Source organism: Bos grunniens, chromosome 3 (assembly GCF_055505025.1).
Source record: "Bos grunniens cultivar Pamir isolate PY7600 chromosome 3, Bosgru_T2T1.0, whole genome shotgun sequence".
NCBI lineage: Eukaryota > Metazoa > Chordata > Mammalia > Artiodactyla > Bovidae > Bos > Bos grunniens.
The window spans coordinates 61,585,100-61,602,480 of record NC_141167.1 but is presented as its reverse complement, the minus strand read 5'-3'; the positions used below and the strand labels follow the sequence as shown (position 1 = coordinate 61,602,480).

General features: G+C 36.9%; 1 protein-coding gene across 11 annotated transcripts in view; it reads right to left on the bottom strand.

Moving 5' to 3' along the window:
- Positions 1-17,381, bottom strand: part of PRKACB (protein kinase cAMP-activated catalytic subunit beta) — a 151,493-nt gene that overhangs the window by 10,263 nt on the left and 123,849 nt on the right. For 10 of the 11 annotated variants that reach the window (XM_086390780.1, XM_086390787.1, XM_086390788.1 and 7 more), the window contains one exon: positions 4,361-4,525. In XM_086390780.1, coding sequence (XP_086246906.1) covers positions 4,361-4,525 — 165 coding nt within the window. Of the gene's footprint in view, positions 1-4,360; positions 17,275-17,381 lie in introns of those variants that run through there. The other variant, XM_086390786.1, reaches the window with a different exon arrangement.

The window sequence follows — 17,381 nt, the reverse complement described above, 5'->3', positions numbered from 1 at the left end:
AAGAAATGGAGTAGCCATCATGGTCAACAAAAGAGTCTGAAATACAGTACTTGGATGCAATCTCAAAAATGACAGAATGATCTCTGTTCGTTTCCAAGGCAAACCATTCAATATCACAGTAATCCAAGTCTATGCCCCAACCAGTAACACTGAAGAAGCTGAAGTTGAACGGTTCTATGAAGACCTACAAGAACTTTTAGAACTAACACCCAAAAAAGATGTCCTTTTCATTATAGGGGACTGGAATGCAAAAGTAGGAAGTCAAGAAAAACCTGGGGTAACAGGCAAATTTGGCCTTGGAATACGGAATGAAGCAGGGCAAAGGCTAATAGAGTTTTGCCAAGAGAACGCATTGGTCATAGCAAACACCCTCTTCCAACAACACAAGAGAAGACTCTACACATGGACATCACCAGATGGTCAACACCAAAATCAGACTGATTATATTCTTTGCAGCCAAAGATGGAGAAGCTCTATACAGTCAGCAAAAACAAGACTGGGAGCTGACTGTGGCTCAGATGATGAACTCCTTATTGCCAAATTCAGACTTAAATTGAAGAAAGTAGGAAAAACCACTAGACCATTCAGGCATGACCTAAATCATCCCTTATGATTATACAGTGGAAGTTAGAAATAGATTTAAGGGACTAGATCTGATAGATAGAGTGCCTGATGAACTATGGACTGAGGTTTGGAGACAGGGATCAAGACCATCCCCATGGAAAAGAAATGCAAAAAAGCAAAATGGCCGTCTGGGCAGGCCTTACAAATAGCTGTGAAAAGAAGAGAAGCGAAAAGCAAAAGAGAAAAGGAAAGATATAAGCATCTGAATGCAGAGTTCCAAAGAATAGCAAGAAGAGATAAGAAAGCCTTCCTCAGTGATCAATGCAAAGAAATAGAGGAAAACAACAGAATGGGAAAGACTAGAGATCTCCAAGAAAATTAGAGATACCAAGGGAACATTTCATGCAAAGATGGGCTCGATAAAGGACAGAAATGGTATGGACCTAACAGAAGCAGAAGATATTAAGAAGAGGTGGCAAGAATACACAGAAGAACTGTACAAAAAAAGATCTTCACAACCAAGATAATCACGATGGTGTGATCACTCACCTAGAGCCAGACATCCTGGAATGTGCAGTCAGGTGGGCCTTATGAAGCATCACTAGGAACAAAGCTAGTGGAGGTGATGGAATTCCAGTTGAGCTATTTCAAATCCTGAAAGATGATGCTGTGAAAGTGCTGCACTCAATGTGCAAGCAAATTTGGAAAACTCAGCAGTGGCCACAGGACTGGAAAAGGTCAGTTTTCATTCCAATCCCAAAGAAAGGCAATGCCAAAGAATGCTCAAACTACCGCACAATTGCACTCATCTCACACGCTAGTAAAATAATGCTCAAAATTCTCCAAGCCAGGCTTCAGCAATATGTGAATCATGAACTTCCGGATGTTCAAGGTGGTTTTAGAAAAGGCAGAGGAACCAGAGATCAAATGGCCAACATCTGCTGGATCATTGAAAAAGCAAGAGAGTTCCAGAAAAACATCTATTTCTGCTTTATTGACGATGCCAAAGCCTTTGACTGTGTGGATCACAATAAACTGTGGAAAATTCTGAAAGAGATGGGAATACCAGACCATCTGACCTGCCTCTTGAGAAACCTGTGTGCAGGTCAGGAAGCAACAGTTAGAACTGGACATGGAACAACAGACTGGTTTCAAATAGGAAAAGGAGTACATTAAGGCTGTATATTGTCACCCTGCTTATTTATATGCAAAGTACATCATGAGAAACCCTGGGCTGGATGAAGCACACGCTGGAATCAAGATTGCCAGGAGAAATCTCAATAATCTCAGATATGCAGATGACACCACCCTTATGGCAGAAAGTGAAGAACTAAAGAGCCTCTTGATGAAAGTGAAGGAGGAGAGTGAAAAAGTTGACTTAAAGTTCAACATTCAGAAAACGAAGATCCCATCACTTCTGGTCCCATCACTTTATGGCAAATAGATGGGGAAAAAGTGGAAACTGTGGCTTACTTTATTTTTTTAAGCTCCAAAATTACTGCAGATGGTGATTGCAACCATGAAATTAAAAGACACTTACTTCTTGGAAGGAAAGTTATGACCAACCTAGACAGCATATTAAAAAGCAGAGACATTACTTTGCCAACAAAGGTTCATCTAGTCAAGGCTATGGTTTTTCCAGTAGTCATGTATGGATGTGAGAGTTGGACTGTGAAGAAAGCTGAGCGCCGAAGATTTGATGTTTTTGAACTGTGGTGTTGAGAAGACTCTTAGGAGTCCCTTGGACTGCAAGGAGTCCAACTAGTCCAACCTAAAGGAAATCAGTCCTGGGTGTTCATTGGAAGGACTGATGTTGAAGCTGAAACTCCAATACTTTGGCCACCTGATGCGAAGAGTTGACTCATTTGAAAAGACCCTGATGCTGGGAGGGATTCGGGGCAAGAGGAGAAGGGGACGACAGAGGATGAGATGGCTGGATGGCATTACTGACTCGATGGACATGAGTTGGGTAAACTCTGGGAGTTGGTGCTGGACAAGGAGGCCTGGCATACTGTGGTTCATGGGGTCGCAAACAGTCGGACACGATTGAGTGACTGAACTGAACTGAGCTGAAAGGACTAATGTGGTCCTGGAATTGGGAATTTGAAGAATCCAGAATTAAATATGTTGTTGTTATTTAGTTGCTAAGTCCAGTCCAACTCTTTGCAAATCCAAGGAATGTAGCCCCCCAAGGTCCTTGGGATTTCCCAGGCAAGAATACTGAAGTGAGCTGCCATTTTCTTCTCCAGGGGATGTTCCCGAGCCAGGGATTAAACCTGTGTCTTCTGTATTGACAGGTGGATTCTTTTACCACTGAGCCACCAGGGAAGCTAATATAGATGTTATTTAACAGCTCAAACAATTTAAAGCATTTAACCTTTCTAAGCTGATTTTCTTATCAGTTAATTGGGAAAAATGGCATCACCTATCCCATAGAATTACTTCAAAGATTAAAATGAGACATTACAGTGTTGCTTTTATAAATTTTAGGGCACTACATTGGTGCTGGCAAATTTAGGGAAAATATGATATGTTTGTTTATTTCTGGAGGAGGAAATGGCAACCCACTCCAGTATCCTTGCCTGGAAAATCCCATGGAGAGAGGAGACTGGAGTCCATGAGGTGGTAAAGAGCTAGACATGACAGCATGAAAGCACATTATTTATTCACTACATCTAAAATCTATTTTAAGTTGCTCTGGACTTTGTTCTTGACTATATAACACATTCAGTTGAGATAATAATGCTAACAGCAATGTTTAATGAATTTAATGGTTAGAGATTATCTGAATCCCTCTTTGAGATACAAAGGCTGTACTGGACTCACTTTGCTTTGGTCTTGCTATGTTTTTTATTTACTGAATTAAAATTTTTTTAAGTGTTAAAAAAATATTTTATAAGAATATAAATTAGAAAAACGACTATTTACAATTAGAGCATTTACATTTTTTTTCCCAAGGAAATTCACTCATATGGCTTGCTTCATGGCATTATTAGATATGGCAAATTTCAGAGACATTAGATGTTTTGCTTTTATAGGAAAAGAAAAAGAAAAAATTAACATATTCAAGATGAAAACACTTCATTCATATAAATTATCTTTAACTGGGCATTTAAGAAGGAAAAGGAGAGATAAAGGTAATTCAGCATAGCAAAAGTTTTCTTAAATGTCTCAATTTATCCCAAAGGTAAAGTAATGATGATTGAAAAATATCTTAATGAATCCAACAATTAAATGTTATTAAATCTGGCTGTGTACTTCTGGGTAGGTGGATATATTCGTTTACATATTGTCTTACTACTGTGACTTTACATCAGCTTTGAAGTGCAGATTATTAGGACACTAATATGTACTTGCCATGGCATGTGAAAAGTAAAAGGTATGGGTAGGAAAAATTTGACAAGGAAAATATTTCCAAATGATCATACAGACTATACGCTTTCCCTTCTATCAAGGAGAAAACTCATTTAAGTTGTGAGCTCTAAGGTTCTTTGTGGTTTAGTTGCTAAGTCATATCTGACTCTTTTGCAACCCCAATAGACTGTACTTGGCCAATCTCCTTTATCCATGGGATTTCCCAGGCAAGAACATTGGAGTGGACTGTCTCCCATTAGCAGGCATATTCTTTACCACTGAGCCACCAAGGAAGTCCTATAAAAGTTCTTTAAGTCCTACATAAGATTAATTCAAAAGGTAAAAAATATTAAAACTTTGTGCTAAGTTGAAGATACCTCTACTACATATAATTTAAATAGTAACTTAAAAAGCTTTTAAATTAAAGAAAGAACAGGCTCACCTTTCTCTGGTAAATAGCAATCCAGTCTGTTGTGGCAAACCACTTGTGAGTTTTTATGTCACTCACACCATTCTTTAGATTTCCAAACCGCTTTGTTAAGTCTACCTGCAGCAGGTTCCTTAGAAGGTCCTTGAGATCTGAACTGAAGTGAGAAGGGAATCGAACCTGCAAAACAGACCATGTGGTAAGACACGCATTCTAAGATTCAAGATACTTCTGAAAGGTATTTTTTTTAATGTGATAGATCATTATATAAACAAAAATATGTAGTGATGACTTGTAAATACTTTTAACTACATACTTCAGTCTCCATAGTAGTCCTTAAAAAAGGTAATTATTTAAGTGAATGAATTAAAACTGTTCTTTTAAGATCTTGCTTTGGTCATAAACTTTGGAGCTACTGTTGATGTGGCAAAGAATGGGACATGACTGAGTGACTTTTACCTTCACTCCAGAAAAATGGACCCCTCTTCAGAAAAATGTGCATAATTACAGAACTTTTCCAGCAATGTCAGAAGGTTTACCCATCTTCAAGAGAGACCCCTTGGATCCCATATTATAAACTTTTGTCTTAGAAACAAATTTAAACTTGTAATTTAAATAGAAAAAGCAGCATATGAAAGATATCAGTATGCACATTTTTTAAAGAGATGATCAAAAAAGCAGTCTAAAAATGATGATAAAAACCCACACTGCCTTTCATAGCATAGGAAACCACTTTTCTTTCACTAGTGGGTGACTTTTAAGCATAATTCTGCTATTATGCAATAGTACAAAAATGATTTAGGTTGGTTTAAAAGCAGTTTCCACTTTCTATATTGTGAAGATTTTATAATTAGTTGATTGGCCTCCAGCCTTAAAAACAAAGAAAAAAACTCCAAATAAGTGAAGATGTTATAAATCAGGTAATCAATAAAATAAAGTACCAGTCATTGGAGACCTAGGTCTACTTTCTGTTTTGTTTAAACACTCTTCTCCTCTAACTCTCTATTCCGACCTAACTCCCAGTTCTCACCCTATTATTAATATGAGTACTGAAAAATTAAAATGGGTACTATTAAGGGATGATTTTAGAATGAATAGCTATACCTATGCCTCCTTACTATTTTCTTTCATTATTACCTTTTCTCCATTGTCCTATGGAACTGTGTTCACTCATTTCCACTGCTCTTTTCCCCATCAAACACACACATATGTATGCATATAGCTACATGTGTGTGAGCACGTGCACTTTCATTTTAATCCCATTTTCCTGTTGTGTGCCCAATTTCATGCTCCCACCTTCACTAAACACAAACACCATTGTCTGGATTATCAGGGCCTTAACTTCAAACTGACCATAAATTTTGAAGAAATGCTTTAAAGGGTTAATAGATACATTTCTGAACCTGCATTCTTTCTTGGTTCTCTACAAGTGCCAGCAGCCCCTATAACGTGCACTGTGTATCATGACATTACCTCAGGTGATCTTCACCATGCACTCACTCATTTAACTACGCTGCAGTATTCGTGCATGTATGTCTCACCCAGCCTGTGAACTTCCGGAGGGAAGATACTGTGTCATTTTTGTGTTTGTAGTTCCAGGATTTATTAGATCACTTTAAATAAGACAGTTCACCCATCTGACAATAGTGTATTGAGTACCTACTATGTGCCAGGTACTATTCTAGGTGCTGGATGCACAACAGTGAACGAAAACAAGTCTCTGATTTCTTGGCACTTACATCCTAATCCAATATGACATTCTTGATGAATACAGTATTACCTATATTCTGTTAATAAATACAGAGAGACTAAGATTCAGAGATATTATATGCCTTACCCAATCATCACACCAGAAAGCAGCAGAACTAGACTAGAAACGTAGTCTTACAAATCCCAGCTCCATGCATTTTACTCTTTATTACACTCCAAATGTATAGAACTTCTTACTTTATTATATTCTGACTTTGAAAAAGTTCAATGTGCTCGACACAGATTCTCACGTTCTCAAAACAGAAGTTAAAAGAGGATGCAGAGCTAGAAATTTATGGCAACACTAGGTTCATCATCATAGTCTTCTGACTGCCACTCACAGCTGTTCTGTAAACAAACGTTTCTCAAAGTGTGGTTCCAGGGATCACTTTCATCTACTAGGAAGCAGAAGATAACAATGCAGATTCCTAGGGCTTACTTCAAAGGTGATAATGGTACTGGCCTGAAAATCTGAGCTTCTGTCTCTAAACAATTCATCTATACGTGAAAGCCTGGGAAACACTATTTGCAATGCTATTTACTACATTAAGGAGAAGTTTTTGTTTTTTTTTTCTGCTAGTGACAGATTAAAAAACAATTTTAGTATAAATAATAAACTAAAATCACCATCATAACAGAGGAAAACTAGTACTTGTGTCAAGTAACCAAAGACTATTTGAAAGTTGAAGGTTTGGCATCAACTCATAGTAGTGACTAAAAAACCTCATTTTTGCAAAGCTTGTATTAGTACAGATTATAAGAGGTTATATGTTAAAAAAAAAAAAAAAGACATGTGAACTACCACCCTCTCTAGTTCCTACTTTTGACACAATGGCTTATTAGAAGTTGGGCACTATGCCAAACACTTTACATGCACTGGCTCATAAAATCCAAACTATAACAGCTAAGTATGATTGCCCTCATTTTATACCTGATGTAATTAAGACCTACAGGGATTAAGCAATTTGCTCAAGATTACAGAGCTAGTAAGTGGCAGAGCTATAATAGCAAACCAGGACTCTGACTTAAGGGTATATACTTTAACTTCAGGTTACTGTCAGGAACCTTATAGAAGACTGCAATTTTATCTTAAAAAATATCTGCACATTTCTTTATCCTACTTGGAGTAAAAAATAGAGAATACAAGGTATTCAAAGACACCCCATCCACTTGAAAAATACCACAATTATTTATAAAATGATTATATTCTAATTTTGTTTAGATTCTTAAGAAATACCTTATTTGAAGTAGACATCTTCATTTAGAATAGAGGTTTCATGAACTGTTCAATGTAATGTGTCAGTTATTCTCCCCTTCATGATGTTCAGAATGGTAGATAGTGATGTACTACAAATAAATCTTTTGAATTCAGGTAATATGCAATGAAGTGAAAAAAGAATACAGACACCTAAATAAAACAGTTCCTTACTTGGAATGCAAATACAGTGATGGTTCTGAATTAGTTAATGAGTATGTTTATTCGTTTAATCCTCAGAACAGTGTTTCTCAAGTGGGAAGTAGTGGTAGGGGGTTGTGATGATAGATATTAGAATCATTTGGGAAACTGAAATTCTATACGCGTCCTCCTCACTTCCACATCACACCTTCTTTTCCCCCAGAGATTATGATAGGTAGCCCACACTCCCACAGTAAGCCATATTAATGATGGGTATCTGTCATATCCTTTACATGAGTTTGGGTAGGCTCTGGGAGTTGGTGATAGACAGGGAGGCCTGGCATGCTGCGGTTCATGGGGTCGCAAAGAGTCGGACACGACTGAGAGACTGAACTGAACTGAACTGACTGATGTTTTAAATGGAAGAATTTTATTTATAGTATGTTAACCTGGAAACACCAAAGACTTCTATAATGAGAAAAATGATGAACTCTTCCTTCAAAACTGTATCAAATTCTGATATGCATTGTTTCTTTGCTGCTGCTGCTGCTATGTCGCTTTAGTCGTGTCTGACTCTGTGCAACTCCAAAGACGGCAGCCCACCACGCTCCCCCGTCCCTGGGATTCTCCAGGCAAGAACACTGGAGTGGGTTGCCATTTTCTTCTCCAATGCGCGAAAGTGAAAAGTGAAAGTGAAGTCGCTCAGTCGTGTCTGACTCTTAGCAACCCCATGGACTGCAGCCCACCATGCTCCTCCACCCATGGGATTTTCCAGGCAAGAGTACTGGAGTGGGGTGCCATTGCCTTCTCTGATTGTTTCTTTAACTATTATCAATTCTAACATATGTAGATATAGAAAGTAAAATCAGAATTCTAGAATACTGCAGCTAGAGGGAGTTTAATTTAGTCTAAAGCTTCATTTTAAAGATAAGGAAACTTTTTTTTAAAAGAAATAAAAATACGGAACCTGAGCTCCAGTGAGACTATCAACTCAGTTTCATTGTTGGGAAAATAACTTGATTCTCTTGACTCCTACATCTTTCTTCAGGCCAGGATAGCACAAAATATGTGATAGGGCAAAAAATGTGAAAGCAGCTGTAAAGAGCTAGATTTGGAAAAGAGACAGTTTAACCCCATTAAACCGGTGGATCTAAGTGGTAAGGTTATTGGAAACTGGGATCATTTAACATGAAAGAGGGCTTTGTGCAGTATGTGCTCCCTAAAGTGTTTACTGGATGTTTATCCTCTAATATTTCCTGCTTAGGATTCTTTTTCAACCTTTAGAGACCAAGTTATTTCTGAGTTTCCTGATGATATATTCTTAAGAATAAATCTACTTCTGCAGTGAGGTACACACACATAAGCTTTCAATATATGATGTGCATGAAAATCATCTGAAATAATTTAAAAAATATACATATAATTGGAATATACAGAAGACCAACTGAACTGGTATCTCTGAGAGTGGGCATCTATTTCATGAAAGCTTCATGAAGGCAGAGGCTGCAACTGATTTGCTATATCTAGCACTGCTCATATACTATGAGCTTAATAAATACCTAACAAATGCATGGACTTAAATTCAATAAACACTGATTCAATACCATCTATATGCTAGGCACAGATGTGCTTGGGGTATAGTAGAAAAACCAAAGTAAGACAAAGATTCCTGCCTCCACAGTGTTCACTTCTAGTGAGAAAGAAACTTAGCAACAAACATGACCTTCTAAAAATGTTGTCATCCATCATTCCTGGCAAAACCTTTCTTTGTAAGGTTTTTAATTTTTTACTCTGAACAAAATGGGGGTCACTGCAAGGTTCTGAAAGGAGTAACAAGATCTGACAATGTTTTTTAAAGAACCACTCTAGTGACTCAAAAGAGAGCAGTATCAGTGGAGGTGGTAAGAAGTAGCTGAATTCTGTGCATATTCTAAAGATAGAGGCAATATGGTTTTCCTATGCATCAAATACGGATTGAGAACGTCGGGGTGTTTTGGCCTGAGTAGCTGAAAGTAACTGAAAGGATGATGCTGCCATCAAATGAGATGGGAAAGATGGTGAGAGGAACAGATTTGCTAAGGAAAACAAAAATCTGTCAGTTTTAGACAGGTTGAATTTGAGATATTTATTAGACCTTTGGGCTTCCCTGGTGGCTCATACAGTAAAGCATCTGCCTGCAATGCCGGAGACCTGGGTTCAATTCCTGTGTCGGGAAGATCCCCTGGAGAAGGAAATGGCAATCCACTCCAGCACTCTTGTCTGGAAAATACCATGGACGGAGGAGCCTGATAGGCTACAGTCCATGCGGTCGCAGAGTCGGACACGACTGAGGGACTTCACTTTCACTTTTCATTAGACCTCCTAGTGGAGATCTCAGGAAGTTGGATACAAAATTATGCAACTTACGAGTCACGTATAGCTAGTATTAAGCTTCCCTGGTGGCTCAGATGGTCTGCCCGCAATGAGGGAGACCTGGGTTCGATCCCTGCATTGGGAAGATCCCCTGGAGAAGGAAATGGCAACCCACTCCAGTACTCTTGCCTGGAAAATTTCATGGATGGAGGAACCTGGTAGGCTACAGTTCACAGGGTCACAAAGAGTCAGATACGACTGAGTGACTTCACTTTCTTTCTTTATAGCCAGTATTAAAAGTTATACAGAGGATGTGCCCACCAATGAAAGATGTGCAAAAAAAGAAGATCGAGCCAAAGAGATTTAGAAGGAAAGATGAGTAGAGGGTAGTGATACATGTACATATATAGCTGATTCATGCTGTTGTACAGCAGAACCTAACACAACATTGTAAAGCAATTCAGTCAGTTCAGTTCAGTCGCTCAGTCGTGTCCGACTCTTTGCGACCCCATGAATCGCAGCATGCCAGGCCTCCCTGTCCATCACCAACTCCCAGAGTTCACTCAAACTCATGTCCATTGAGTCAGTGATGCCATCCAGCTATCTCATCCTCTGTCGTCCCCTTCTCCTCCTGCCCCCAATCCCTCCCAGCATCAGGGTCTTTTCCAATGAGTCAACTCTTCGCATGAGGTGGCCAAAGCAATTATACTCCCATTAAAATAAATTTTAAAAAGAAAAAGAATGAAGATATAAATCCAAGCATTCTAGCATCCCCTTTTTAAAGAGTTTCATGAGAATTATATGTTTTTTAAGCCAATTTAAAAAAAAAGGAAACATGAGTAATTCAGAAATAAAGCCAAGATCATGAAGAATCACTGAAGCCAAATGAAGGAGTAATGAAAAAACCACTGAACTAGATTCTATTTCTTTCTTTGCCACTAACTGGCTTTTATCTTGGAGAAGGAAATGGCAACCCACTCCAGTATTCTTGCCTAGAGAATCCTATGGACGGAGGAGCCTGGTGGGCTGCTGTCCATAGGATTGCCCAGAGTCATACACGACTGAAGCGACTTAGCAGCAGCAGCAGCTTTTATCTTTGGGCTATTCAGAGCCCTGATTTACCTACACATAGAATAAGGGAGTTAAACTAAATAAAATGGAACATTCTTGTCACCTCAAGAATTCTACTAAGCTATTTCTTTGGTAGAAAGAATACCTGGGTTCCAATCCCAACTCTAGTTCTTTATACTTTAGGCAAACTTTTACCTTTCTGATAAGTGAGATAACCTCACTTATCTCATCCATAAAATGATAAAAGTATATTTCATCTGGCAGGTATGAAAATAAATTAGGTGACTTTTATGAAACTGCCTTTTCTTTTTCCAGCCACGCTATATGTCTTGTGAGATCTTAGTTCCCTGACCAGGAATTGAACCTGGGTCTACGGCAGTGATGGAGAAGGAAATGGCAACCCGCTCCAGGATTCTTGCCTAGGAAATCCCATGGGCAGAGGAGCCTGGTGGACTACAGTCCATGTGATCACACAGTCAGACATGACTGAGCGACTGAGTACTACGGCAGTGAAATCACCAAGTCCTACCCAGTGGACTGCCAGGGAATTCCCTATGAAACTGGCCTAGTATCTTATAGGCACTAATTCAATACATGTTTCATTTTAGAATAATATCTTAATGATCTGAAGCGGAATTTCCGATTCAAAAAAGGAACCTAGAAGTCAGCAATATTTTTCATTATGTTTCCAGACTACTCAAGGACAGAGTGTACTAGAAAAGTCATTGCAGAGTATAATAAGTTCCTCTTTTCTTCTTTTCTCATGCTCCAACTTTTAAATTTGTACAACAAATTCTCTTCTTAAAGCACTTAAATTTGATAGAGTGAGGGAGAAAATAGACAACTAAAGCATTGTTTTATAAGGACAAAATTGTGAATATAGCTGATACCTTAACTCTGTAAAATTATATTACACAATGTGTTAAAATAACTATGAAATTAAGTCTGAATTGAGCAAACAACCGAATATTTGTTCGGCTGTAACATCAATTATAAAGTCTTGTGCATTTTGGTTTTAGGAATAACTATTACCTTTTAAAAATTTAAGAGGAAGTTATATCCAAGAAGAAAATCAGTGCATATTGTTATAGTATCCATCCAAACAGGATGATTTAAATTCACTCTTTTTTAATTTTAGAAACAAAGTGAGACAAAAGTCAAATTTGTCTACTTTTAGCTTTATCACAGAAATTACAAAGTTGATCTCTGATTGAAGAGGAGAAAATTTTTACTGCTATTCTTTTGCAGTTATGGAGGAAAAGACTGTTCAACTAGTAACATTTTATCCTGCATCAGGATAAAATTTACTGGGCTTAGATGACTCAAAAGAGTTTGTACACAGTCAATAATCTGTCAACTTCTGCCCACATTGCATACTGGGATATTTTAAGAAATTCTCTCTCTAAATTAGTATAGCTCTAAGAAATCTATGATCCTAGTTAAAAAATTATCTAGCAAAACTGAGCATATACATTAGTTAACTTTTCAGAACACATAACTTTTCATACATACTTTCTAGCAGATATGGTGATAAGTTCCACACTATCTCATAGGACTCAGTCTCATAGGACTGGATCCTATATACATAAAAGGAAACATCTAGGACATTAACAAAATACTTATATTAGTACCATGATTGTGGGCTCTCTGATCTGTTCTCACCTATGCAGAAACAGTGCATAGATAAAATGAATTCAGATGGTTGCATAAGGCTATTATCCACCCCATCCTCATTCCATATGCAAAACAAGTTGCAATCATTTGCCGATAGGACTCCTAAGGTAAGGACTGTCTCACAGCAGGTATTAAGAATTTTAAATGTTCACAGCAAGGTGTTAAAAAACTGCCCTGGATTTTATGGATATATTATAACTGCTTTTGTATTTTATGAAAATAACTATTGAGTACTATAAGTGTCTTTGACTATAGCCATGGCCAAATAGAAAATGGCATTTTAATTTCTCAAAAAAGTATTAGCACTGGGGCCTTCAAAAAAGTGTAGTGGTATATCTGCATATGTGTATGTTATTTAGGAATATACAGAAAAGAGATAATATAGCAGGCTTGAGACTGCTACCCTTGAGGAAGGCCTGTCGGCAAGTTTGGCCCTTGGCAGGTATCTGGGAATTGGAATGGTCACAGTTCAGGAAACTGAAAAGAAATTTCCCTAAGTGACACAAGTGGCTCACTGCACCTAGATTTACTACAAATGATATGGCTTATGCTGAACATTTGCTTTTGTTGTGGGAATCTCAGATTCTGGTATGTGCCAGATAGAAGATGTATATGTGATTCCAATAAAATCCTTGAGCCTTGAGTCTTTACTGTACTTCCCTGGTAGACAACATTTTATCCATGTTGCCAAAATTCATTGCTGGAGAAATAAAGTTTGCCTTCTGACCCCTTTGGGCAAGGACTCTTGAAAGTTTATGCTGGTTTCCTCTGGACATTACCATAAATGCCTTTTCCCTTTGCTGATTTCACTTTATAAACTTTCTTGTAAGATACCTTACAATGAAGGTACTTATTACAATGTAAGATATTCATTCCCTGAATATCCCTATATGATGAACTTTGTGAATCTTCCTAGTGAATCACCTAATCTGGGGGTCGTCTTGGGGACCCTAGACACAAAAGGGAATAGTCATTTGGCTGCTAATCAACCATATTTCACTTCATGTGAATGTGGATGGCCCTTTAGGAAAAAAAATTAACCAATTCTTTTGGTTATTCTGTGTATACCTAGGTTTATAACTTGATATTTTGTATAGTGTCTTCTTGTACATATTTGGTGGTCATTAAAAATGGAATCATACTTTAGGAGCTAAGAATTTTTTTTTAATTACATAAATAAAAAATTCTTGGTTTTCACACAGCTATTACTCGCCTGCTACCTCATTTGCAAATACCATTTTTCAGTACAGTGTTAACTTTTGCATTTCTAAGAGTAATGAAGCCAGAGAGAGTTGCTGTGGAAACCATCACTGATTCTTGTTATAGAGTACATGGCACTGAGGTATTAAATTTAAAGACTATATACAGAAACTCAGCATATGTATTGCTAGGATGAGGCATAGTCAATGTGGGAATTATAAGAGTTTTCTGTTAACTAGGCATTTCTAAACCTGAATCTTAATACTGTATGAATAATTTGACATTTAAATACCACCTGCTCTGTTTTTTATTAAAGGCAAAATATGTGTAGGAGAGAATCTAACAAGCTGATTGATCATCCTTCTGTACATTGAAAAATATTAGTTTGAGCTAAAATACTGTAAATAGAGAAAGAATGTAACAATCGAATGTTCAAAAATACATATGTTAGTGAACTAATCACTTTATTAAACTTATTTGAACTTTGATAAGTCAATAATTCCTATAATCTTTATATTAATAATGTGGTTTCAAAAATATACTCATCATAAAATACTGTTGCATAAAATAACATGTTTTTTTAAAAAATCAGAAAAATTCTGAATGAAAAGTATGTTTTTAACTATTTGACATCACTAAAACCATTAAGAAAATTTAAATACAAATACAGGATCTGTAAGACCAAAACTGGATTATCAATGATCTGAACAATTAAAAAACTTGAAAACAAGTTAATCTCCAATTTGACTTTTAGCTGCTAAACAGAGAGACAATAATGCTTTATAATGTGGATAGAGACAACTTCTAGTTTGAATCTGAGTGCTGAAACAGATGGTTTTAGTGGAAAATGTGAACATGATTTCATATTTACATAATACAGATCCTAGAGATCACTCAATAATAATATTTTATTTTCATGAATTCTACTTTAGATGAGAAAAGATAATAAGAAATGAAAACAACTCTATATCCATTATGGGGAGAGATAATCTGGCACCTTTAGTTAAAAACAGCAGTACATCAAACACCTTATCATATCTAATAAAAAAGAAAAAAAGTCAGATATTGTGATATAAAATTCTATATTCCTACTCTTCTTTTCTAAGATAACCAGGATTTAAACTGTTATAATTTTAGAATATCTGCAGATTTAAATTTTACGCTAACATTGGATCCTAAATGTTAAAGTTTGATATGAACATATTCATAAATAGCCAAAAAATTTTACACAGTGTATACTGACTGACAAATAGAGGCCTATTCACACAGATGAAGATACACTTGTTTTAATGAAAGTAGTTTTCCTAAGTGAATAAAATTTAGTTATGACAACAGCATCCTTATCAGAAAGTTTGACTTCTCCTATGAAGTTTCCCTGGAGGCTCAGACGGTAAAGAATCTGCCTGCAGTGCGGGAGACCTGGGTTTGATCTCTGGGTTGGGAAGATCTCCTGGAGAAGGGAATGGCTACCCACTCCAATATTCTTGCCTAGAGAATTCCATGGACAGAGGAGCCTGACAGGCTACAGTCCATGGGGTTGCCAAGAGTCAGACATGACTGAGCCACTTTCACTATGAAGTTAAAGATGTTTAAGCAATATAGTAGATTCAGGAACTTTGTAATTAACTGTAATTAAATTTTTTGGAAATATTACTATAAATTCTGTACTCTTAGTCTTTGTATTAGTAAAATACACTTCTCCCATTCAGTTATTTAAAAGTATTTTAGTATATAGCCTTTGGTCTTTATTTTCTCTTGAGATGTTACATAATTACTTCTCAAATTCTTAAAAAAATAAATCACTGCTTTGTCTATTAATTTTTCTTGATTTTTTTGTTTGTTAATCTCAAAAGTTCTTTTGACTTTTAATATTCTTTTGGGTGAAAGCAATTACAAAGATAAAAAATCAGAAACCTAGAGATCTACAAGTGTAGCAAGGACAGGAGTAATACTTAATTACCTAAATATTTCATTCTGCCTTTCTATATTACTTTAGTGTAAATCTTTCAATACCTAGCTTAATTATCTATAAGAGGTATTCATTTTTTACCTTCGACATAGTTTAAGTATGTGCTCTTTAGTAAGTCCCCTAGTTTGTGAACACTGCCACAATGTAGAACTTTCCCCCTTAAAATGCAGTAAATTGGAACTGAAAACCTTGTGATCTCTGTAGACTGCATATACACTATGACATATGAACAATATTGTGTTGAGATGTGGGTTCTAGGTGGCTGGAGAGACTCATCCTATCTGTGTCTTATCCCTAAAGCTCTAGCTATGCAGCATCCAAAATTTAAATTTGAGTCTTGGTAAAAAAATAACTACATTATGAATAATCAGGGTACCTTTTGAATAGCTGACATTATAAATTTTAAGTTCATGAATGCAAAGGGTCAACTTTCATACTAAATATAGAGGATGAATCTGGTTGAGATACAAAGAAACAGATTTTTTTTTTTCTATCACTTTCCAGATTCTTTACAAGTTTGATCAGATTAATTTTCACCTTGATATTGTTGTTGTTTAGTCACCTAGATATGTCTAACTCTGTGACCCCATGGACTGTAGTCCACCAGGCTCTTCTGTCCATGGGATTCCCCAGGCAAGAACACTGGAGTGGGTAGCCATCCCCTTCTCCAGAGGATCTTCCAAGCCCAGGGATTAGAACCTGGGTCTCCAGTATTGCAGGCAGATTCTTTACCATCTGAGCCACCAGGGAAGTTTAGAAAGTCACAACATACAAAACAGCCAATTGAATCACATCTCAAGGTAATGTCATGTCAAGATTGATGTTATATGATCAAAAGCAAGCAAGCAAACAAACAAAAACTAATAGAGCATACCACATGGAGGAAAAAGAAAAAGGAGGAAACTTCCTTCCCATGAATTCTGTCAAAAATGTATAGAAGGTCTTCCAGGAATTTTTGAAAGCTTAGTTTCTTTTCTTCGTGGTGGGAAGAATCAGGCTCATCTCTACTTAAACTGACAGCAGTATTTTTAAAAAGGACCAGAGGTATGAGTTAAGACAAGAGTCTATGGCTGACTTTAAACAAAATACACTTGGAAAACAAAATTAGGAATTATAAATGCAAAAGAAGAAAGGTTAGTATAGTACTTCAAAATGTAAGATATTCCAACTTATATCTACTCATATTCAAGAAGAACTAATGTTTTTTCCATATTTGCTAAAGATCAATGGCAATTGTAATCATATTAACGTGAAAAACCATTAACATCATTTCTTTGAATTCTCATCTTAAAAGGCTTATCTATTCTAAAATTGGGGCTTCCCAGGTGAAGTGAGTGGTACTGCAGGAGAACTGACTGCCACTGCAGGAGACATAAGAGATGCAGGTTTGATGCCTGGGCCCAGAAGATCCCCTGGAGAAGGGCATGGCAACCTACTCCAATATTCTTGCCTGGAGAATTCCATGGACAAGAAGAGCCTGGAGGGCTACAGTCCATGGGGTTGCAGAGTCAGACACGACTGAAACGATGTAGCACACACATTTTATAATTATTTTCAATTTTGTGTTGTTTGACATAATTTAAACAAGTCTCTCCTAAAAAAGCATGGGCATATAAAAACAGCCC